The sequence below is a fragment of the Dipteris shenzhenensis genome, chromosome 25 (assembly GCF_047967505.1).
Source record: "Dipteris shenzhenensis isolate YYH24624 ecotype China chromosome 25, Dip_SZ_1.0, whole genome shotgun sequence".
Lineage (NCBI taxonomy): Eukaryota > Viridiplantae > Streptophyta > Polypodiopsida > Gleicheniales > Dipteridaceae > Dipteris > Dipteris shenzhenensis.
The window spans coordinates 38,672,097-38,697,616 of NC_141620.1; the positions used below are offsets into that span (position 1 = coordinate 38,672,097).

Here is a 25,520-nt window from a genome sequence, read left to right on the forward strand (position 1 = left end):
AACAGCCTTTTTGCATCTCTGCATGCACCACCTATTGAAAAGAAGATGACATATGCAAATAATTATTCTTATTCAGTGTGTGGAGTGGGGGACATCATACTCACATCCGTGGATGGCACAGATTTCAAAATTACAGATGTTCTTTATGTGCCAGGCATAAAGAAGAATTTGCCTTCAGTGTCCTGTCTCAATCGAGGAGGATTTCAGGTCATTTTTTATGATGCTAAGTGTGCAGTCCGAGACAAAGAGAATGACTATGCTTTGATGTTGTCTGGCACTTTGTATTGGGGTCTTTTTCAGCTTGACATTTATGAGAAAAGATCTGATCTTGCACTTTCAATGAGCACTGAGCACTCCCACTGCTGCGATAGAGAATGCGGAGTTATGGCATGCCAGATATGGGCACATAAGCTATGGCAGCTTGATGACCCTCCAAAAGCATGCTATGGTTGATGCATTGCCTCTTTTGGAGTCACCTCCTCCTCATGCACGTGAGGGTTGCACCCTTGGCAAGATGCATAGATTTCCTTTTAAGAAGGATCGTGCAGTAAGAGCTACTCGTAAATTACAGCTCATACACAATGATGTCTGCGGTACCATGACGACACCTACTTTTGGTGGTTATCTCTATTATGTTACATTCATAGATGACTTCACCAATTATACTTGGGTCTATGGTCTTAAGAAAAAATCAGAAGTATTTATGTATTTCAAACACTTTGTGGCTATGGTTGGAAATGAGACAAACTCAAGGTGCAGACACTTCGCACAGAGAGAGGGGGGGGGAGTATATATCTCATGAGTTTGAGTCATTTTTGAAGGAGAAAGGCATCACGCATTAGCTTACAATGAGGCTTAGGCATCACGCATCAGCTTACATTGAGGCTTACACCTCAGCAAAATGGCAAAGGTGAGCGCAAAAATCGCACTCTTATGGACATGGATGGATGCATGCTTACTAGTAAGAAGTTGCCACACAGGTTTTGGCTCAAAGGTCTTATGTGTGCCAATGATGTTTTGAATCAGGCTCCCACAACGGCTTTGAAGACAATCACTCCCTATGAGGCATGGCATGGGAGATAGCCTTGAGTGGATCACTTCAGAGTTTTTGGTTGTGTTGCATATGCCCATGTGCCTGTGGAGTTTGGACATAAGTTGTCAGATAAGGCACTTAAGTGTATTTTTGTTAAGTATAGTGCACAAAGCAAAGGCTATCGTCTCTACAATCCTACTTCTCGCAAGATTTTTGTGAGTAGAGATGTTATTTTTTCACAGAATTCAGCACATACACATGCTGAATTTACAATTCCAGCGTCTTCAGATGATGTTTTTGAGGGGATACTTCCTATACCATTTGGTTCCCCCCCTGAGGCTCATGCTGAAAATGAGAATTTTCAGCCACATGCTGATTTTGTACCTTCCCAGGGTGTGGATGAAGTTGTCAGGTAAGAGATTCAAGAGATACACGCAGCCAAAACAATTTCGAATTGGTTGCTACATACTCTCAGGGAGAGTAGGCTTGAGGCACCTTTGCCTGGCAAGACTCATAGTGCAGTAAGGCACGCAGGGGGGGCTCTTTCTATTGAGACAACTTATGCAGATACTCTTCTTGATGAAGAAGAACCTGACTCTTTTGAAGAAGCAAAGGATAATGTGCATTGAATGCATGCTATGCACAATGAATTGCAATCCATTGAGAAAAATCAGACTTGGGATGTTGTGGATTTGCCACCAGGGAAACATGCCATTGGTACCAAATGGGTTTTCAAAGTGAAAAGGAAGCCAGATGGGTCCATTGATAGGTACAAGGCACGGCTGGTTGCCAAAGGCTATGCACAAAAGAAAGGCATAGATTATGAGGAGACTTTTGCTCCTCCATCCCTGATGACCACCATACGGTCAGTTATTGCCAAGGCTGCAAATTTTGTTTGGAATCGGGGTATGTGGATCAGGATGTAAGGGGTTACATAATAGTCATGGTCTCGAAGAGCTTTTTGATGCCATTCTAGTGATGTTTATGGTTGGGATCATGATTATGGGCTTTTCTTTTTTGTACTCATCATGGGTGTTGATGCCCACCTAGTGGCTCCATCCCATAGATCATTGTATCAGGTTTCTTTAGTCTCATAGGCCCTTTGGTCTTCCGAAGACTTTTAACAAATTTTCTTTAAGCTCTATAGCCAACGATTCCAGATCATGCTTCTGACTATCACTTTCCTAGACTGCTACTTTGTGCTTTTCAGCTTTAAACTGCAACTCAGTCTTCAGAGACTAATTTTCTTAGACAAGGTTCTAATTATCTAATTTATACTCTTGCTATTCCATGAATATCTCTTTCATGCCCAACTGCTTACCTTTCTCCTAAGCCTTAAATCTATTTAGGAGTTGAATAGCCTTGGCAACATCTGTATAAGGAATCTCTGATGTCACCATCATCCATGTGCAAGCTATCAAGAGCTTTGCGTAAAAATGAGACTCTAGCCTCATTACAAGCTTGACACATTTTCTCCAAAATACCCTAGGCGGCTTTAGCACTCTCACAAGACCGGATACGAGGGGATAATGAATCTCTTTACAATCAATGAGATCAAAGATAACTCTTGGGCATTCCTAGTATCCCATCTCTTTTGCTCAAGAGTGACACCTGCAAGTGCTTGTGCTTGACTAACTCGAGCAGCTTGTTGTTGTCCTTGTTGCCTCCCCAAGCGCTACCACCACGACCCCCCCCCCCTCTCCTTGTGGAGGAGTGCCTAGCACAATCTGAACAGGATGAGCTTCATCACCTATAACATAGTCCCATGCACCATAAAACCCCAAAGAGACTAGTTGATGCCATCCAACCTATCCTCTTGGGCAAGAATCTTAAAGACATCATTGGGATTTTGACTACGCCATTTGAGCAAAGAAAAAGAGGCAAAGAAATCTCAACAAAGTTCATGTGCTGTGAACATCTTGCTCAACGAACAGAAATCACTGCCAAAGCAAATACTAGGCTTGAAGATGCTCCTAAATCTGCCTAAAAAGTCCGATATGTACTGCAATCTCATAATTCTCTCTCAAGCATCAGCCAATGCTTGGCTCTACAAGGCATAAAAATGCCTTCCAAAAGCAGGTCTAGATCACCAAGAGCTGAAAGATAGGTCGAAACAGCTCCAAAAGAGTGGCAACTAGCTGAGAAACAACTGCTGCTCCAAATTTTTCACTAGAATCAAAGTCGCCCAATTGTAAGGAGACACCAAGAACCGAGAAACAGGTCGAAATTGCTGCAAGAGATGGCAAACCACTTTGAAATGCACTAGAACAGCTCCGAATTTCAGTAAAAGTTCTCCAAAATCAGGCGAAATGCTTGTAGGAGGAGTCATCCCCTCTAGATGAGCTCCAAGGGTTGGCTGAGTTCGAAAACAGCCTGGTGGCTACAAGTTTCCGCGATGAAATTGAAGTTCTTCCTGACTAATTTGAAGCAAGAGAACACAAGAGAATGGAGCTGAAGCAAGCTAGAATGAAATTGCAACACCACAAAAATGAATTACAAAGCTAGGGTAGTCATAGAAACAGAACCCTAGGATGGACGCTAATTGGGTCAAAAGATGTATGGTGACTAACTCACCCACAAAATCAACCTCTGGCTCACGTTAGGAGTTTAAAAACTTAATAAAGGGAATAAGTGCCCCCAGTCCCTTATTACATAACATTGGCCACTGCCTTAGGAAATATAAATATGTCTAACAACTCACAGACATTCTTCTTGTCCCCTTGGATAGCTTCTTGTGCTTTCGACTCTGATTGAACACATTCTCCTTTGGCCTCTCGGGCAACTTCTATTCAGAGCTCTGGCCTCCTAAGCTGCCTAGGCCTGATTATCCCTCAGTTCTAGAAGTTTTGTTGAAAAAAGTGATCTTGGCGTTAAGTTTGGGTTAAGATTAAATAAAGGTCAAAAAGAGTGGTAGGTGGACCTTAATCTAGGTTAGGACATCCATGATATTATGTCATGGATAGGGTAGAGATTTTTAAGGCGCCACATGATATGGCAAGCCCCCACATACATCCATCATGGATGAAGCAAATGGATGCCATATGGTACCATTCCAATGGCCTATCTCTTGACACCTTGCCGTGCAGTCACCATCTCACTCTAGAGCAGCCAACCAAATTCAAGTATGCCATCTAGTGCATGTGTTTGAAGCATTTTTATTACGTATAATGTGTCATTGTGTCAATGTGCCAAATAGGATGGGGCTGAATCCCTTGCTTCTATGAGAAGTCACTGGGAAGCTCTATGTGAGGGCTTGCTATATGTGAGCTTCATTGTGTGTTTGCAATTTAATTGTTGCACATTCATTTGTATGCTTTCATCCTAGCTATTGTTGGCATTTCCATTGCAGCAATTCACTTGTGTGTGCACCTATTCCTACCTAGGTGTGGAGGGCACTGCCATCTAGCAGGCAAGCGAAGAGATTCGTTGAGCTTGCATCTACATCATGTCCTCGGTTATCAAAGGAAAAATACGTGGTCTTGTTGAGCCAATCCCTCTAGTGCTCTCCTCCATAGTCGTATAAGCTAATCTCTATATCCCTGGGGTTCAAGAAGAAAAGTCACCACACGTCGCTAACCACAATGTGCCAAGAAGTCCAAGTGGGCCAACACCACTATTGAAAAGAAAATCATGTCCTCCACACATCTCATGGTACACGTGGCATCTGCATGCAAAAGTGATCCTCTACCTCAATCTCATGCATATGACATGAAGTACAACTGTACAAATCTGTCTCTCACAAGGGATGCCCTCTGCCCGTCCTGTCTCAACCCATAGCATGTATGAAGATACCCAAAATTAATCAATCAGGGACCTCAGTGCATGTTGTTGGGGTAAAGGCACATTGCCACCCTTTTATTAAAGATATGACACCTATGACTGTCTTAAGACAGTCATAGGGTGAAAACCTAATCCTAATAAAACCTATGAGTTTGTGGTGTGGCTCAACACTTCACACCCACATCTTTTGTGTCTCCCCTTCTCTCACTCTCTCCCCGTTGTTCCTCTCCCTCACTCTTTCCCTCACAACTGGTATCAGAGCCTTCACCTCTCCCTCTCCACTCCGCTCTACCCCTCCTTCTACCCCTCCCTCTCCCCTCGGGCCTCGTGCCCTCAGCAGCGGCAGCAGCGAGCTCGGCATTGAGCTGGGCAGCGCGCAGGCAGAGCACACGGGTAGAGCAGGGCAACGCGCAGGCCGCGCGCGCGGGCAGCAGCAGGGCATCGCGCAAGCGACGCGCGCAGGCATCGCGGGGCAGCACGGGGCAGCTCGCGTACGGAGCAGCAGCTAGCTGCTGCTAGCTGCGCACCGCACAACTCGTACGGTCAGGTACGACCGTCCGTACCGCCGTACGGACACCGTACAGGCGGCCGTACTGTACGGACGCCGCCGTACGGTCACTGCGTCAGGGAGGAGGCTGCGTCAGGGAGGAATAGATCGATTTTTTTTTCTTTGGATTTGTACCCTGCGCACGTACAACAGGTACAGCAGGTACAGCAGGTACAACAGGTACAGCAGGCTTTTTTTTTTTTGGAAGAAGAAAACGAGAGAGCACTCTGCTCCACATTCCCGGTTGTTCAGTTCTCACAACTGTGTGTTGAAGGTACAGCAAGTACCCTCGTGTCCCTCGTGCTTGAGGTGACTAGTACCACAGTGTGTGGTGGTTGCACAGTTATCTTGTTTCGGGAAGGTCAAATGCCTTGATTTTGTAAAGGGCTTTTATGCTTTTGCTGAGTGCAAATCTCAGCTTTTGGGTGTCAATATCAAAGGGCTTTTGCCTGGAAGTTTATGCAGTGTATGCCTTGAGGCAGTGTGGAGCCAGGGTGCCCACATTGGTCTTGTTTCCGCAGTGTATTCAGTGACATTTCTGCAGGTCACATTCTGTGTACGACACCTTGAAAAATCTCAGTTGAGCCACGCTTGGCCAAGGCGCATCGAGTTTACTCGGTCCCTAACTGTCCATCGTTGACAGTGCTCAAAAGATTTCCTCTTCAGTGTTTGTACGTTGGGATCTGTGTTGTTACTGTGTACACAGGGCCGTGTATGCATCACATTGTCAGGTGAAAGTACCAGGAGAGCGCTGTATTTTGTATGCTACCTCAGTGTTGAGGTGTTTTTCACTTGGTACAGGTGTCAAATCAAGGGGCTTTTGCCCAGATTTTGCTTGTGAGCACTTGAGTTACTGTTTGAGACCTTCAGATGCCTTTTATCCCCTTGGCAGAAGGGTGATTGCTTGGGATTTGTCCCATTCTCTGTTGCAGGTTTGTGACAGGCTGAACTGTTTGGAGCCTCTTTTCAGTGAACAAAACAGTGTATGACAAGTGGTTTATGCATATAAAATCAGTGCAATACCTCATCTGAGGTGGGAGAAGTGTCCAGGACAGCAGTAATTTGTGCTTCGTCAGCTGATGATGCACTGATAAAGCACTTGTGGAACAGCTGCAGCATTCTGAAGTTACTGTTTTATGCCTATTTGAGCACGGTACAGTGTGTCAGAAGGTACAGTAACTGGAGGGAAAATTTTCTGTTTTGCTGCAGATTTTTTCCTGGCTCTTGATAGAGCAGGTTTTTCTAAGAAATCAGAATTTTATTTAGTCATTTTTTGACTTACAGGGAGTCAGGTACTTTCCTTATCTGATATGGCATCAGAGGGAAGTGAATCTTCAATTCTAAACATAAAGAAATTGGAAGGGACCCACAATTATGCATTATGGGCAGAACAGTGTTTGAATGTACTTCTGCTAAAGAAGATTTCTAAGCCCATAAGGGTGAAGGGTGTCAAGCCATCTGGGATGTCAGATGATGAGTGGGAGGAGCTTGATTTGTCCGCTAGGGCTGCTATCATGCTTACTCTCAGTGATTCTCTTGTGTTCAATGTTCAGGCTGAAAAGACCTCTTATGGCCTATGGCAAAGGCTAGCAGAGTTGTATGCCCAAAAGAGTTCAGCCAGTAAGGTTTATTGGTTGAAGAAGCTGGTTGATCTTCGCATGAAGGAAGGTACAGCTATGACCTCACACTTGAGTGAGTTCAATGCCATCTTTACACAGCTGATTGCACAGGGGTTGAACCTTGATGAGGAGTTCAAGGCTACTTTCTTGTTGTGTACCCTCCCTGAGAGTTGGGACACTTTCAAGACCACCCTGTCTAATTCAAATGTCACTCTTATGTATGCTGATGTGGAGAGCTCTCTCCTTATGGAGGAGATGAGCAGGAAGAATAATGCGGGCAGCAAGTCTTCAAATGCTTTGCAGGTACAGGAAAGAGGCAGGACTCAGCAGAAGGGGAGATCTGCTGGAAAGTCCAAATCCCGCAGTCAGTCCCGCGGCAAAAAGGATATTGAATGCTTTTACTGTGGCAAGAAGGGACATGTGAAGTCTAAGTGCTTCAAGTTTATACGGGATCAGAAAGCCAAGAAGGCTGAGACAAAGGATGCAGGCAGTTGAAGCAAAGGCGGTCGCCCCTGGTTGTTTGGTCAACGCCAACTGTTGACCTTGGTCGTCTGGCCAATGCTGATAGTTGACCAAGTTGATCAAAAGTCAACATTGACCAAAAAGACAATGAGTTGACTTTTTTACTAAAAAGTCAACTCTGCATTGTTTGATTTGTGTTGTCTTCTGCTGCCCAAAACCATGTGGATTTGCTGCTAATTGATTATGGGAAATGATGTATGTGGAAGAGGTGTCACTTCCACCTGTGCCTGGCACTAGTGCACGTGTGACACGAAGGCAAGGGATCCCATGATATAGTAAACTCCATCGGTCCCTCATGTGAGAAACAAGTGAGACCACTGGAAGAGAGCCATCTCTCCAGAAGATTGTATAAGATCATGCATCCTGCTCATATGAATGAAGGCATGCCCATATGAGACAACTAGGGATCATCGATCTGTGGACACTTGGGAGATACCTACATTAGATAAGTCAATGTCAGACAACATAACCGAGTCATGCTGAAAATCAATTGTCAATGCTTGGCGGTCAATGGTCCTGGCATTGAAGTCACCAAGGAGGACTTCCCCACGACTCGAACAGTCCATGATATCCCAGTATAAGGCAGAGTATGGAGATGCCTCTCCCTCCTCCCCAAGCTGCTTGGCAAAATGTGAGGTCTCTAGAGGAAAGTAGCTAAGAGAGAGTTGTGGACATCATGATTTATGCTACCTAGTACCTACTATCATTGGGACCTGAATACTCCTTTGTACAATTATGTCCCAACGAAGGGCTACATTGAGGCTCTGAGGCTATGCTCTAGAGGCTATAGCTGATCAGTCCCCAGGGGAAGATGCATCCTGTAGTGGCTATGACGTCTGCTATTGAAGAGCTGCTATGTCTGCTGCTATGAGAGCTGTCTGGCCTTTCGGGGCTACTGTGGGGCTACCTGGAGCTGTGCATGGACACATCTACTGCTTCTGTTGATGCTGCTGCTGGAGGTACTGCGTCATCTACTATTGTAGGCTTTGCTACTCTGGTGGATGCTCTTTGGACTGCACCAGGGAGTCACTGGGACTTAGGGGATACTAGAATGAAGGGAGAATGCAGGTTTATATAGGGGTAGGGCTGCTGAATGGCCAACCCATACTGTAGCTTACATATGCCACAGATTGACCCGACCTGCTTTGGACACTGCCAACTTTGCCATGTGTCACCCAACCTGCTGATGTAGCCACCGGTACCTACCATCCTGTCACGTGGCAAAAACAGGCTGAAGTTCTACCATGTTGCCATGGCAATTCTCAACACGTTTACATAGGATATTATAACAATCCAAAGCTCACCTAAAGAAAAAAGCCTATGTGACATCAAGTAGAAGCTATACTACCTTCTTACACGACATGTAGGCACTCAAGATGATCCCTTATTTAAATTTTAATCAGAACAACCTTATGAATGTCTTTTTTCTGTCCATAAATTTATTTGAATTTGAGAATTCATCCAGAAAGAAGCTAACATGTTCATTGCTGTGCCTTCATCATTCAAAAGAGACGATAGATCATAACGAGTTGAGAAGTGCCAGCTCAAAGGTACGGGTCGTCGCCTTGATGTAATCAACTCCGTGGAACCATGCACCTGAATCAACAAATAGAATGAAAACAGTCATGAATATGGAAACTTGAGGTAGCATTATGATCAAGAGAGTAGACAACAATATATCATGAGAATCCAATTTGATACATTCACCTCTCTTGGGGGAAAACAGACCAATGAAGATTTGTTTAATCGAGACATTCTACCTATAGGGTTAATCCAGACATTCTACCTATAGGGTTGAAGGACAACAAATGCACATAACTAAACTTCACCTGTGAAATCCACCCTGCAAGTTCCTCTGAATTTGCAACTGTTGCAGAAAGACAAATAAGTTGAACCTCCTTGGGGCAGTAAATGACCTGCAAACCCAAAATGAGCATTGGTATTATGCACATAACTAGAATCCCTCCAACCTCAAGGCAGGTCGAAACCAAAAATAGCTCTAAGACTCATTCCGGTACCCTTAGAGGCTAGTCATTTCCATCACACTGTTTCCAAGGTCTCAAGCATTCCTTTTGCTCAAAACTCACGAAAGTATATTACAGGACTCACATAAGAAACTCCATACCGTTTCCTCCCAAACAGTGCCGCGCGAAATATCACTGAGGTAATGGACTTCATCTAGTACAATGGCGCTTACGTCCTGAAACTGACCGCCTTCCTCTTGTGTTCCAACACTGCAATTTATTTATATATCATCCAAAATTGAATCCAAACAACCCTTCCTCTTGTGTTCCAACACTGCAATTTATTTATATATCATCCAAAATTGAATCCAAACAACAATGTGATAACATTGTTACAAAATCAAACACAAACTCTATCCTATCAACAATAGTGCACATTCTCTTGCAGGATGCCTATTTGGAACAAATAAATTGCAGGATAGTCTTTGGGAAAAATAGCCCCGAAAAAATGTGATCAAAGCTGATAGACAACAAAACAAGCATCTGCAAACATGATGCACAATTAGTGCTAGTGATAAGGCCAAGATTTAAGGAAAACATCCAAATGCAATTTTTCAAATTGCAGAATGTTCTTTGAGGATTCTAAGAGAAGCAGCAAGTCCATCTCAGCACATTATGCAGGCAGCAGGAGTAATGGTATCTTCCTCAATCTATCAACCTCTTATAATGATTACGTGAGGGAGACACACACAAGAAAACTTACAATCCTCATGTAGCACTCATGCAGCAGCGTGAGTAAATAGCTCGAAAGATAGTACTAACAACATATAGAGAGAAAGAAAGAAAGATCTAGGAAGGCCAAAAAGGCCTTTCTCTTCTTCTTTTTTCTTTTTGTTCCCAAAGAAAGGTAAATTCTTTTAATGCTTGAAGAAGATCATACAAACAGCTTCCACAAGGAGCTGTCGATGAAAACAAGAAAGGAACAGGTTGCCGAGCTACAAGGACAACGCCCGTTTCCAGATCTCGTAGCACCACACCTATAGAGATTCTGAAACAGGAGCTAGCAACCATAGTGGTGGTCTATATACCCAGCCAGGGGACGGAGAGTAGAGTGGGACGAGACGAGGAGCAGAGAAAGGGACGGGAGGAGGGATGGAATGGGAGCAGAGGACAGAACGGGAGAGAGCAAAGAACGCATGAGAGAGCAGAAGACAGAATGGGAGAGAGCTAGAAGGGGGGGAGGGAAAAGTGCCCCTAACCTACTTATTACATTACATTGGTCACTGCTGAATTATAATAATAATTTTAACACCCTGGAGCTGGCTCCAACAACCAGTGTGGAGGATTATACAGCCAACAGATGTCTCAATCTGTGAAAACGTAGAAGAAACCTGCAGGCCATATTTTTTCAGACTCTCACCTTTCATGAATCATCCCTCTTCCTAGAATCCTTTATGTCTTGCTCCCAAATGACTCACAGGGTGCAAAAAGTAAGCTGACTCCTACTCTATTACTTGTGGCCTTGGCAATCACTAAGAACTGTGACTGATCCTCAATGAAGAGTGTACATACAACACATGGCTGTCCCTTAATGAAGAGGCTGAAGATGGCTGGCTGTGGAAGTAGGGAGGGCTGAAGCCCTCATGGCTGCCTGGCTGCAAAAGCCACGGAGGCTAGGAGAGGGGTGCTGCTGAAGACAAACCCGTGGTGAGCCTGAAGACTGCCAATGCATATAAGGAGGGAATGTAGCTGCTTTTACAAGTTGAAGCCTCCACAAGGTGGCCTAGTTGGCTTGGTCACAGAACGGGAGCAGCAAAAGGGACGGGAGCTGCTACATAGACCCACACAAAGATAGATAGATACGAGTTGATATCCATCCACGCATGGGTATAGCTATATACCTAGATGAGTCCAAGAACATGCCCAAACTCACCTTGTAAAAACACAACCTAGTGCAGTTTCAATCTCATGATAGTCACTCATAAGGTTGAAAACCATAAACTCCATCACACATAGCAGGGGACTAGCTACTATGACATCCCCACTGATGTAACCCAAACCAAATAAAATTTACAATTCACTTCGGCACCGTGGGACAGTGGCAATCAATGTGGGACTCTTTTGAAGCAAATTGCGGCACCCGAAGCAAGGATGCCTAGAGCTGGAAATTTTGTACACTTCTTGAGATATGTACCGGAGCTGTGGTAACTGAATCGCCAATAAGATAGAGTGCTAGGAGAGAAGGGTAAGGAGCAAAACACAGCACTAGGGCCCATAAATAAGGGCTAGTCCCCCCCGAAGGTCTTTATTGCAATAGAATAATGTTTGTACAACTGGCTCTTGAAAGAGCATATAACTAAGTACAATTCAGAATGAATCTCAAGGCCATAGGCCTTTCTTTTATAGACTAGACCTAGCAAAAAGCTAGGGCTTTCTTTCTAAAGCTAAGAGCACGGGTGAACAAAAGCGTGAGGAACTGGGCCTGATAGTCCTTTGGGCCTGATAGGGCTTTCTTTCTAAAGCAGTTTATTAAAGTCTTCAGAAGACCGATGGGTCTATGAGACTGTGAAACCCTGGTCAAGCTGTGAGGGTGGAGCTACTAAACGAGCATCCACACCAATGCATAATGTAAAAATAATGCAGAATGATAGTTCTAAGTATTAAGTACAACATAGCCATAATTTCTTCAATCTAAGCTGCACTCACACAATAAGGCGGCCGATTAGGGGGTTCACTTCTTGGAAGGAGCTCTCTAACATGATCTTCAGGTCATAATGGAGGAAGCTCTCCTGATAGAGGATCTGAAAACAATCTTTGAAAGATTCTAGAAAATGAAATTTTTCTTTTTCTAAAGGACTTATTCCCACTTGAGGTTCACCCTCTTTCTCTTTAACAAAGACCATACGCGCAGAAATTGCAGACTTTACTTATTTATAGCAATGGAAATATTTGATACAACTTTAATGGGTCTCACCTTTTCCCTTGGCCAAAATCTTGTGTTACTTATCTCGATGCACAAAACTAAGAGTTCTTGCTTTAGAATTAAGGACTACTTCCTTTCTATAAAACCACGACATACCCAAAATAGCATCATAATGCTTGAGAAGTGAAACATAAAAGTCTTTGTGGTCTACATACTCTTGTACATGAATTTTGAGCTTTCCAATCAAAGGTGTGAATTTGATTGGATCCCCTTCAAAAACATGCTCTACATCCAAAGATAATCCCAATTCTTCCGTCTTAATTCCTAGCCTCAAAGCTAGATCGTCTGAAATAAAAGTATCGGTAGCTCCTGGATCAAAAAGAATTAAAGCATTCCGATCCCTCACTTTACCCCACGCGAGGCAAAGTTTTCGGTTTCCTGATTCTGTGGACATCTAGGACTCCTCCCACCACAAGCTTTGGCGGTGCTCTTAGCGTTTTCTGCTCCCTTGGACCCGCACGCCTTTCGGGGCCATATGCCCTTCTTTTCCACAATGGAAACACTTACCCTCCTTTCATAAGGTTTCAATTTGTTATGGAGTAAACTTTGACTTCCCTTTGAAGGGCTTGAATGGGCCCCTCAGCTTCTGAGGCTGATATCTCTTTGAACCTTGGGTTGGTGCCACAACCCTCTTGCTAGTATCCACACCCTTCCCTTTTTCTATCATAGTGTGAAGGAGGTCTTCCCTTAACAATTCAACCACGGAAGCTGAACACATCAAATCTCGTAGCTTCGTCTTCTTTGAATCAATGCTTACTATCAGAGTGGTAGGACGTTTGGGAAAGGAGTGGCACATTGACCCTCCCAGTATCTTAAAGCAGGATGCCTTTGATGGCACCTTTGGCTGTGAGAGGGTAGACCCTTGAGGGAGGTCCAGTGGGACCCGAGAGAGTGGTTATGGCCCTCTAGAGGCAGCCTAGCTGAGCAGGTGGATGAGGTGCCCTTCTTTTCCTACACCACCCGGATTGGCAGGAGGCTTCAGATGGATTCGTCGAGGTGGACCCCCTCGAGGGAGAGACATTGGGTGACTCAGAGAGTGCCCCGGGATGTGTGCTCCAGGTTCTGGAGGCGGTTGTAGTCCAGCTTGCAGCCGAGGAAGATCTCATACTTCTTCTCGCTGGCCGCCCATGGAGGCTCGCCCATTGGACCGTGGTTGGAGCAAATGCGAGTGGAGGGGCAATGCCATTGCTGCTCCGAGGGCGTCCTGGAGACTATCCCACATTGCCTATGGAGCTGCCATAGCACAGCAAGGATCTGGATGAGAGCCCTCAGGATCATGACACGTTTGCAGAGTCTTCATAGAGACTACACCTGGGGGATGGTGGCTTGGTTGACAAAGGGAGGACATGCATTTCAGATTGATGAGATCTCCCCAACCTACCGGATACAAGGTCAGAGCAACCAGAGGATTGCACTCCATGAGGCAATCCCTCCTTACAGCCTAGCTCCTCCTCCTCCTAGGGAGGACAGTGTTTAGGAGGTGGTAACTAGCATCACGGCTTGGAACATTTGGATGGCTCATTGCAATCTTGTGATGAGTGAGCACCCGGTTCCACCCTCGGCTACCCTAGTTGCAATCTGGCAGGATATCATTTACACTCTACGGTCCACCTGGGAGCGTGGGACTCCAAGCTCCAGGGTGACCATCGACAGGCGTGATCGCTTTTGCAAGGCTTGGCCTGTAGGTGTCTTCACTCTGCAAGGGATTCACTGTCTGTATAGTCCCCCCACTTGGCTGTTAGCCCCAGTTCCAGAGATCCCCTACACAGTGAGCTGGGTTTCTCTGGAACAGGCCGGTTCTTCTTTCAACCTTTTCCGTTTTTTTCCATACTCAGCACCTTCGAGGCTAATGTCTTGTATGAAATCTTTCAAGCATTAATAGATGGTTCCTTTCTTTGAAAAAAAAAAAAGAATCAATGCTTACTTGAGTTCGTATGTTGGGAAGCAATCCCACTCCACACTTTCAAAGCTTTGTCTTTTCTGAAATTTCTTTTAAGGGTGTGATCTGAAGATAAGCTGTCCAAAACTTTTGATTATATGTCTCAATGGTGTCAAAGACTTCCATGCACATACTGTCCCAGGCTATATGAACATCATCAAAAAATTTCTTGGTCAAAAATTGCTTCTTAAAGTCTTTCCATGTCTATGGAGCCTCTTCTGCACCTAGAAGAGCTCCTCCCCAAGCACTCACATTGTTTGTCACGTGGAGACTTACAATCTTTAACTTGGACTTCTCGCGATAGTGGCCCGTTTTCAAGGCTATATCAAACTGACGAATGGACTGCAAAGTATTTTGAGTGGCTCCTTACTTTCCATTAAAGATAACTTGACCGACTTACCACCTTCCTTGAAGTCTGTGCTTCGACATCTAGATCTCCTTCTTTTGCGCTTATGATGACAGCATCCTTGACATAAGAAGAAGATAGGAAGAGGACGAAGAAGAAGAAGAAGAAGAAGAGAATGGGCTTGAACTAGGAGATCTCCTTCCATGCCTTCGGCTTCGTCTCCCATGAGGCTTCCAGCTCCTCCCTCTTTTCTTGAAGTATGACGCTTCTGGTGCGATGCAGGACTTCGGAAACACTTCCTTGAAGTAGGTGAATGCTTAGAGAGGTCTTTGATGGCGAAGTAAGTGAAAGATCTTGATCTCCCTTTTCTTTTGGTGATATTGAAACTGGCTTGGTCATCATCTCCTCGAATAGATGCTGAAATCGAGGCTTTCGCTTCAGAGACTGAAACTCCCTAATCTTTGCTTTCACAAATCCTTCATTAAGGTTGTCTTCACATCCCTCAAAATGCTTCTTATTGGATCGTCTAGAGGCTGAACTGGGCCTTTTGGTAGCTGAACTCTCGTGCTCTGAAACCATGATTTGGGAGATGTAGAATTGATCCCCATGAATCGGCTTGACTGGGCCTAAAGCAATCAACTGCAAAGCCCCTACTCCTTTCAAGGAGGTAAACGCTTACAGGTGAAGACAGGAGCCTGTCCGATGCGCGATGAAGTATGGGTGGGTGTGGCTCTTGGTTCTACGGTTCAACCACTAGTCCGGGGTATGGGCCGAAATTTAAAAAATTATATGTGATTTTCTGCAAACCCACCTCTGCAAGCTTGCTCTGGGTTCTGTCCGCCCGATCCCTAGTCCGCCTACAGATGTTCCGTCTTGCGGAGAGCTGTGCCTACCAGCTGAGTGTTGGGGTCTCCGATATGCGACTGCAAACCGAACATCTTTATCGAGGTCTGTGGACCGTCGCTACCAAGGAAAGTAGCAAAACCACGCTCGGATACCACTGTAACCCAAACCGGATAAATTTCACAATTCACTTCAGCACCATGGGACAATCGCAATCAATGCGGGACTCTTCTGAATCAAGCCGTAGCACCCGGAGCAAGGATACGTGGCGTCGCTGAAAATGTCGTACACTTCTTGAGATACATGCAGAAGCTGTGGTACTAAATCACCAATAAGATAAAAGTGCTACAAGAGAAGGGTAAGGAGCAAAACACAACACTAGGGCCTAGAAATAAGGGCTGAACCCCCTGAAGGTCTTTATTGCAATAGAATAAACTTTATACAACTGTCTCTTGAACATAGAACTGAATACAATTCAATTGGAATCTGGGAGGCCAGAGGCCTTTCTTTTATAGACTAGGCCTAGCAAAAAGCTAGGACCTACTTTCTAAAGGCTACTTTTACAAAAATCCAAGCTTTTATTCTTTATCCTTCTAAATCTGGTGGCCTGGAGTTTTTGGGCGCTTTTTTTTCTTGTGGGTCCTCTTTTAAAGACGCGCCCTCCCCCCACCCCCTCCCCCCCCCCCCCTTGTCCTTGCTTGAGCCTTGTGGAACTTGCTTTTTGTGCTTTTCTCCCCAATCTTGGGTCTTTCTTGCACTCTCTTGGGTCCTATTTGCACTCTCTTGGGTCCTACACATTGCACAAACAAATTCCAACACTTTAACCCATGAGAGCTTAGCGAAATGCATGCATTCCTAGTTCTTCGACTATTTCTAGTCCCTTGTGGGCGTCCCCACAGTTCTCTTTTTACCAATGCAAGGCAAAAGTAAAAACAATAAAACGTATTCCTGGTTAACCAACTTCACAATTCTTTGACCAAAGTCAATTCTAATAAAGATTAGTCTTTATTTTCTTACGAGAAGTCCCCAATGGTGATAACTGATGTCACCACCACCCAACAGTGAGTGTAGACCAAAGTATAAACATATGCTCTCACACATACAAATACACACACCCACACATACTTGAGCACCCATTTATACAGGTCTTTGTACTGAGTTTCTATCAGCACTCTGGAGGTGAAGGGCAGACTCACCATAGGTATAGCTATAGCTAGGTGTATACATATGTGTGTGTATTTTCATATGGGGGCTCACAGCAGGCTAATTTTTTCCTTGGAGTGGATTTTTCATGTAAGAATAGACCATACCAACATCTTGTGCGTAGAGGATCCATTGCATCTCAAGGTTTTGAATGAGATGAGAAGCTTACTAGGTAGCATATGAAATGTCTAGCCTAATAAAGGTGACTAGATAACAGATGTGGTCGACTGCCTATTTATCGGATATGCTTCTCATAGCTTCATAGTGCAAAGAGACGTTATCTTTGAGCTACAGTTAACTCTGTGTCAACATGAACTCAAGTAGCATAGAATGGGTGTGTGGAATAGTGGAAAAGCTCCACTTGTACTTTTATAAGGCTCTTACATGCAAGTTCTTCTACATGCATGCTCTACATGCAAGTTCTACATGCAATTCCATGCACCAAATGTGCAAGAAATGGTACAACCAAGTAACCACTATATTCTCACAATGCGGTATAGCATTAAAAACTCCCAACCTTCAAACTAATTTCAAAACCTCACAACTCCAACATACGTCTGCCTATCTGAATAAACTTTAGACTTTCAGGAATGCTACACATGCATACATTTTATTTTCAAAAGTAAATTGTTTCCTTGCAACAACATGAATAGAGGTTTGCAACAACAAGCTCAACTCCCTAATTAAGATTGTTTTAGGAGCACAAGAATAAACACGGTTGAAGAAGGGCACAGTGAGTTCTTTCACAAAACCTCACTTTACTTAAAGGATCATAGAATATAAAAGCTGAAACACACTGCATATTTAATGGCAGAAAACTATTATGCATTTACAATCTAGCTATATCTTTGAAGTGAAATAGTGACATCACTTTCCCATAGAAAAATGTCACTACAGAAGAATGGGAGCGCACATTTGATACAGCATGTTGCGCAAAATTTCAGTAGTCATGATCAAAATTGGAGCATCTCTGTTGACAGCTGCATCTCCTGTAAGCAGACCCACATTCTTTTCTCCAAACGTATCCCTGCATTGCAAGTGTAGTGATTTTATCATATACACATGCGGAAAAAAACGCCCTTGCTCCTTTTGAATGTAGTGTTCAATTAGTCTGTCTCTTTGTGGCCCTGTCATTTATCAAAGAATGCCAAATCGGACACATTATAACCACACCACTATTGGATAATTCACACTGCCTTGAAAAGATGTAGCATCCAATCACCTTCAAAGCATAAGAGATGACGTGTACATAAAGGCAGGAAAGATATCAACGCTAAGACATGACATAGGCATTAAGGCAGCCTAGAAAACACTTTTTAGAGCTAACATGATTCAAAGCAAGCACGAGCCTAACAGTTTGACAAAGAAAGTCAATATATACATGGGCAGCTCACTAGAGCCTTCATAGTCCTCAGAGCAGTTGTATAGTAAGATGCACTAAACATGAACTAGATCACAGCAACCATCAACTACTAACTAATCATTGCAACTAAAGCGGGCCCTGAAGACAGTCCACAGGTCTCACATACAAAAGAATTGAACAAATTGCACACCTGAATTCACGAAGTTTCTGATTAGAAAGAGCTTTTAAGGGTGTTGTGTAATATAGACGTCTTCCCATGGCCAAAGTGGCTGCAGCAGCACTTTCTGCTATCAAGGTTTTTCCACTGCTAGTTGGGGCACAGACAACCACAGAGGACCCATTCAAGAATGCCTCTATAGCCAAACGCTGCAATGAACAAGATCAACCTTAGTACATTAGACGTAAGTGTGTCACTATTAAACACAAAATTAAAAATCAAAATGACTTCGAAACTACACCTCAGATCTAGATATAAAATAAAACACAAAATAAAAAATCAAAATAACTTCAAAACAACTCCGATATAGCAAGCTATGATATGTACAAAGCGATCCCTCACATAACAAAAGGAGCCAAGTGTAAAGCATGTCGAAATGCCTCGAACTTCGGCCGTGGTAAAGCTTTCGTGAAAAGCTATGCCAAGTTGTCCTCCGTGGGAACATAGAAGAACTGGATATCTCCGCCAGACAGTCGCTCAAACATAGTGGCAGTGGACCTTAATATGCTTTGTGCGCGCATGAAACATTGGGTTTCTAGCAACCGCCAAAGCATTCTGCATGTCAGTGTAGATCGTAGTAGAGTCGGGCTGAATGATATCAAGATCTACAAGTAACTTGCAAAGCCAAACACACTCTATTGTAGCTGTGAAAGCTGCTCTGTACTCAGCCTCACAACTGGATGTGGCAACTGTAGGTGGCTGCTTGCTGAACCAAGAGATGCATGAAGCTCCAAGCATAAAATAGTTGCCGCTGTGTGACACCCTAGTGTCGTAACATCCTACCCAATAGGGCCCCCCAGTCGATGAAAACAAGCTCTTAATTAATTAGTTGTGCAATGCGGGAGGTGCAATGCCAAATTAACCTAAGGCTCTCAGGCGAAAGATTTACTTACTAAACTATCCAGAAGTTTCAAGAAGGGAAATGCTCAAAATAAATGCGCGAAAGTCTAGATGTTTCCAGCTTGCTGCCTCAGCGCAGCATATATGAGGGGGAGGAGGGAGGAAGGGAGACACGACCCCAGCTCTCCTAAAACCTCTGATCTACAAGCAAACACAAGAACACACCAACGTGAGGAATCTGAGCAGGGTGCTCACCACCCAACCATGACACCTACAGGATGCGATCCCGAATTAGGAGATGTCCCCTCCGAACCACGAGCACGAACTCCCAGCCAGATCCTAACCAGCTTGGTGTCCCATACCACTAGGTGGCGTTGTGAAGCCTAGGATCTACTGCTGGACCTTGGGCTACGCTATGATGCAGGCACACGTCCGTGACTCAATCCAAGATCAGACCTAGCACCTGGGAACGAGACTTGCTCCCATCGGCTCTCTGAGAACTAAACCTCTCGGCCCCTTACATAGCCTCGGGTCCCAAGCGCCAAAAATAGCGAAGACCTCTAACTGGTTCGTATCCTTGCCTCATTGCGAACCTGGTAAAGATCCTCAGACCTATTTCAATCCTTGAGAGGGCTTTGCGCAACTAATAGTCATTTCAGTTCTTATCGGCAGAAAGTCTAGGATGGGAGCTCCATGGTTGACCAGGACTCGAGGATTGTGCCACCTACGGTACAGGCGGCGGGAGGTCAGTGGATGATTAGGAACGGCTTGCTGTTCCGGAATGAAAAGATGTGTGTGTTAGATGTTTCGGATCTTCGATCCAAGATTCTCTGGGAGTGTCGCGATGCTGTCTACATGCATAAACGTTTAGAATCCCGATTGGACTCACCAACACGAAGACCCAACCATGCTACACAACTTGCGATGAGCTTGACTTGCTCAAAGACCTCTAGAGCTACTGCTTGGGAGGCTTGAGGGGGGTTTGTAAGCTCTCTCATGGGCTATCCATAGATGCCACTTATACCTTGGTATGAGCCTTGCAGGCCTAGTTATAGTCAATTAGGACTATTGGTACACTTAGTTTATGTACCATCTAGGTTAGTCAGGACACTTAGTCCGATTAGGGCAATTAGTCCTAGGGTTTTGTTATGTTGGCTCTACCTTGAGCCAACACACTTCAGTTTTGCAGCAATCTATTACAGCATCTCGTTTTTCTCCATTGTGCTTCCATTTTTGAGCTTCCATTGCTTCCAACACCCAACAATGGTATCAAAGCAGGTCGGGAATCCATTCCCTCAACCATTGACAGCTTTCCCAAGCTGTTTGGCAGCCTCTGGAGCCCTCATTCTTCCTGGTCTTGCTGGTTTCACACTCCCACGAGTGTTTGAGACCTTCCCAAGCAATTCTGTCGTGAAAGATCTCATCCTGATGCGAGAAGATCACATTTTGGAGTAGCTACCGCGAAGAAGACGCATTTTGGAGCAAATCTAAGCAATTTCTGCAACAAACACCTAAATTTTGGAGCAAATCTGAGCAATTTCTGCAGCAAAAAGCTAACTGTACGGACCTGTCAGAAAATCCGTACAGCCGTATGGACCTGCCAGAAAATCCGTACAGCTGTACGGACACTGGCAGAAGTTGCATCAGAAAAATCCGTACAACTGTGTCAGAAAATCTGTACACTGCATCAAAAAAATCCGTACAAACTGCGTCAGAAATCCGTACACTGTGTCAACAAGCATTTACTGCAGTACGGGAGCTGCCTCGCGGTGTGCGCCAGTCATTTTTCAGGTTTCTCAGCATTTCGGAGCTGCCTCAAGCTGTGTGCCAACATTTCAGAGCTGCCTTGAGCTGCGTGCCAACATTTCGAAGATACCTCGAGCTGTGTGCCAGCATTTTGGAGCTGCCTCGAGCTGCGTGCTGGCATTTGGAGCCATTTGGAGTTGCTGAATTGATCTAGAGACTTCTCTTTGAGCCCTTCCCTCCTCATCTGGCATCCCTTTGCCTCAGGCTGCGAGCTTCTCTCCATTGGATCTCTTTCTCTCCATTTCTACATACTCTCCTCCTCGTGGGAGCACTTCTTTTGCTGTAATTCTCATTTCCAGTCCTCATTTGCTCGCTTTCAGAGCCTGTCACTGCTGTACGTCATTGGGTAAGCCGTTGTTGCATTGGGTTTTTCCAATTTCTACTTCATTTGCATTTTGGAAAGGCCTCGTGTTGCCTTTAGGGATTTTTCTTGCAACAGGTACACCTTGGGACAGCAGAAGCATTTGCCTTGTATTTCAGCACCATGTCTGATGGCATTGCCTGATTCATATCAAGCCTTTGCTACTACATTGAGGTTGGTTGCAGGGGGTGATGCCAATCATTTCCCATTTGACCAGCGTGTTGCTCTCCTTCTTCAGGAGGAGCAAAGTCGTGTGAATCGCAATGCTACTATGGCTAGTGATCAAGCATTTGCTGCCCATCATAAACACAAAGGTAAAGGCAATGTTTCAGCTAGAAAGCCCTCTCATTCCCATGCTGATCATTCCCATGGTGCCTCTTCTTCAGGGGATAACAAAAAGAAGAAGAGATGTAACTATTGCATGGAACCTGGGCATGATATTTTTGAATGCATGAAGCGCATAGCATCTGAAAAGAAAAAGAAACAATCTGGTCTTGCAGTATCTGGTTCTTCTAGTGCAGAAGATCAACAGGAGTCCGCTAATTTCGCACAAGACCACCATTGGGCTTTCTTGGTTACATGTCAGTATAATCCTGAGTTCATGATGCTTGTATGGCAGTTTCAGATGTTCGTGATGCCTGGTTCTTTGATAGTGGTGCTAGCAAGCACATCACTTCCTGCAGGAAGTTATTCAGCTCATTGGAGCTTACATCTACGGGGGACAGTGTCACATGTGCCAATAATGCATCATATACCATGAAAGATATTACGCAAGTTGCTCTTACTTCTGTCTCTGGTGCTATTGTCACTCTAGAGCATGTGCTTTATGTTCCAAGCATTCGTAAGAACCTCATTTCTATTTCAGCCATTGCTACATGTGGTTTTCAGGTTACTTTTTATGGTGTGAGGTGTGCAATGTATGATGTTACACATGCCTCTACCTTGGTTTTGACTGGCACATTGTCTAGCGGTCTTTACAAACTTGATGCTTATGACAGATGTTCAGATGATGATGATGCACTTGCCGATGCACATGCCTTTGCTATTGATTCTACCATGGTAGATACTCATTTGTGGCATGAGAGGTTTGGACACCTCAATTTTGGAGCCCTAGTGAAGTTATATGTAAGGACTAGCTATCTAATTCCTACTGCAGATCACGGGAGCAGCACCATGTATATCCTGCCAGCCAACCTTGCTGAAGCTAACGAGCAGACAGAGAATTTCCGATCAAAAAAACCATACGTGAAATCCTTCTCTTCTCTCTCTAGCCTCAACAAGCCCCAACTCCCTAGATAGATCTAGATGCCACATGTCGTCCATATAGGGCCTTCCTAATGCAACATTTCACCCCTCTCTTGGGATGCATTAAATCCTTTGCCCCTAGGCACAATCTTTGCATTAGGCCCTTGGCCTTAGATCTACCTAGTCTGGTGCTATCAGCCCTCACCTAGGACCTTGACATTAATTCCCTCCCGATCATTTACATGAAGCGCAAACAAATATATTACAAAGATAGATCCTTTAAGGGAAATGTCGACTGATTCTTCCGAGGTCATGCTACCTCGGCTAGAGCGTAACATTCCTTCCCTCTTCAGACATCAGCGTCCTCGATGATCAAATCTAGGAACACTCTCCGCAACTCATATACGGATTCCCAGGTAGCTTCGGATAGAGGCTGACCATGCCATGCAACCAACACTGTGGGTATCTTTCGATTTTGTATTTGCATTGTTCCTCGGTCTAGGATTCTTGTTGGTTTGCACCGCACATTATCCTCTATCTCCTGAAACAAAACCACACCTTCGATTAGTGAGTCACCTGTATGTAAAAATTTATTTAAGCGCAAAACATGAAAAACCGGGTGCACCTTACACCCCTGTGGCAATTCTAATTTATAGGATACCTTGCCTATTCTCTTTAGAATTAACCACGGCCCACAGTATCGAGGTGATAACTTAGCACACTCTCCTGAAGTCAATGACTTTGAGTGCGAAGGAACTCTGAGAAAAACTTTTTCTCCTTCCTTAAATACTCTTATAGACCGGGTTTCATCCGCATACACCTTGGCTCTATCCATAGCCTGGCGGATATTAGCTGTCGCAAGTGCTAGCATCTCCCGCATCTGAACTACAAAGTTCGCGGCACTAGGCACTTTCTGAGATACTCCAACTATAGTTGGATTTGCTGGTCTATAACCATAGTTCAGCTCAAACGGACTGAACCCGGTAGAGGAATGTTTTCTATCATTGTAGGCAAACTCCAACAATGGCAACCACTTGTCCCACGTATGTTGCCTCAATGACACATATGCTCTCAGCATATCCTCTAAAGTCTGGTTGACTCTCTCCGTCTGACCATCCATCTCAGGATGATCCCCACTACTCATTCCCAACTCAGTCCTCAGTGTCTCAAATACCGCTGTCCAAAAATGACCAGTCAATCTGACATCTCTGTCTGACACTATGGATCTAGGCAATCCATGCAGACGAAATATATGTCTAATGAACAAATCCGCCACTTGCGGGGCACTAACAAACTCTCTAGTCGGAATGAAGTAAGCCATCTTGGTTAGACGATCAACCACCACAAGGATAGAATCATACCCTCCTTGTGTCGTAGGCAGCCCTACAATAAAATCCATGGAAATGCTCTCCCACTTACTTAGTGGTATTTCCAAGGGCTGTAAAAGTCCGGGTGGCTTCACCCGCTCGGCCTTGCTTACCTGACACGAAAAACACCATTTCACATATTCATGAATATGCTTTTTCATCTTTGGCCAAAAGAAATCTCGCTTCACGAGATCATATGTCTTTTTGACCCCTGGATGTCCCGCACATGGGCTATCATGGCACTGTCGAATGACTCTCTGCCTGAGATCATTCTGACTAGGTACTACAACCTTGCCATTTCTTTTCAGCATACCATCCCTTATAGTATATCTTGCATAAGTTTGGCCTTTTCTGGATGCCAGGTCATCCTTTTCATTTTCCCCGGGTTTTAACACATGAGCCTTAGGCCATAAGCTCTGGACAAACTCGTCCACTTTTTTGAGTTTCTCTGATCTCCGTCATTAGAGCACTCTCTAATACCGTGAAACTCAGGTTGTGCATAATGCGAGAAAACGCATCAGCAACCTTATTGTCTGTTCCTCTTTGGTACCGAATCGTTAAATTAAACTCCTGCATGAGCTCTGCCCACCTAGTTTGGCGGCCCCTCAAGTCAGGTTGTTTACTAAAATGTTTCAGAGTATCATGATCCACATCCACATAAAACTCTGAACCATACAAATAATGCCTCCATGTTTTCAAAGCATGGATAACAGCATACAACTCCAATTCATGAGTTGGCCAATTCCTTTGAGAGGGAGAAAGCTTCTTGCTTTCAAAGGCTACTAGCCTTCCCTCTTGAAAGAGAACTGCTCCTACCGCAATGCCACTTGCATCGGTTTCCAAGAACAACGGTTTCTGGAGATCAACTATTTTTAACACCGGTCCTGTGACCACAACTTGTTTTATGATGTTAAAACTTTCTTGTTGATTCTGTCCCCAAATAAAAGGTACTTTATCTGAGGTCAGATCAGCCAATGGCGATACTATTCCAGAATATCCTTTGATATGCCTTCTATGAAACTGGACAAATCCCAAGAATGATCGCAACGCAGTCAGACTCTGAGGGATTGGCCGAGTTAGTATTGCAGCCACTTTCTTCGGATCCATTTCTACCCCCTCTGGAGTAATTATGAATCCTAAATATTCAAGCCTAACCATACACAGTATAGTTTTCTTTTTATTTACATAAAGACTGGCTTTCCTCAAAGTACAGAACACAACTCTTAAGTGTTCACGATGCTCAGTAATACTTTTACTCAATATCAGGATATCGTCAATAAAATGTACTACGAACTTTCTGATATACGGACGTAGTAAATCGTTCATAAGCATGACGAATGTCGCTGGAGCATTGGTAAGTCCAAAGGGCATTTCCAAAAACTCATAGTGACCAAACCTACTTCTGAAAGCGGTTTTATGCACATCCTCGGCTCTAATCCGGATCTGCTAATCCGGATCTGATGGTAGCCACGCTTAAGATCTATCTTGCTGAAAACCACGGCTCCATGTAATGCATCTAGCAAATCATCACTCCGAGCCATC

At 44.4% G+C, this 25,520-nt stretch overlaps 1 protein-coding gene across 1 annotated transcript in view; it reads right to left on the reverse strand.

The window, feature by feature from the left end:
• EMB25 (DEAD/DEAH box helicase) overlaps positions 1 to 25,520 on the reverse strand; it is a 253,561-nt gene that overhangs the window by 209,951 nt on the left and 18,090 nt on the right. The window contains exons 2-6 of the mRNA XM_087396283.1: positions 18,333 to 18,508; positions 17,693 to 17,806; positions 9,627 to 9,735; positions 9,331 to 9,417; positions 8,979 to 9,097 (exon numbers count right to left, since the gene is read on the reverse strand). Of these exons, the coding sequence (XP_087252409.1) occupies positions 8,979 to 9,097; positions 9,331 to 9,417; positions 9,627 to 9,735; positions 17,693 to 17,806; positions 18,333 to 18,508 (605 nt within the window). The remainder of the gene's footprint in view (positions 1 to 8,978; positions 9,098 to 9,330; positions 9,418 to 9,626; positions 9,736 to 17,692; positions 17,807 to 18,332; positions 18,509 to 25,520) is intronic.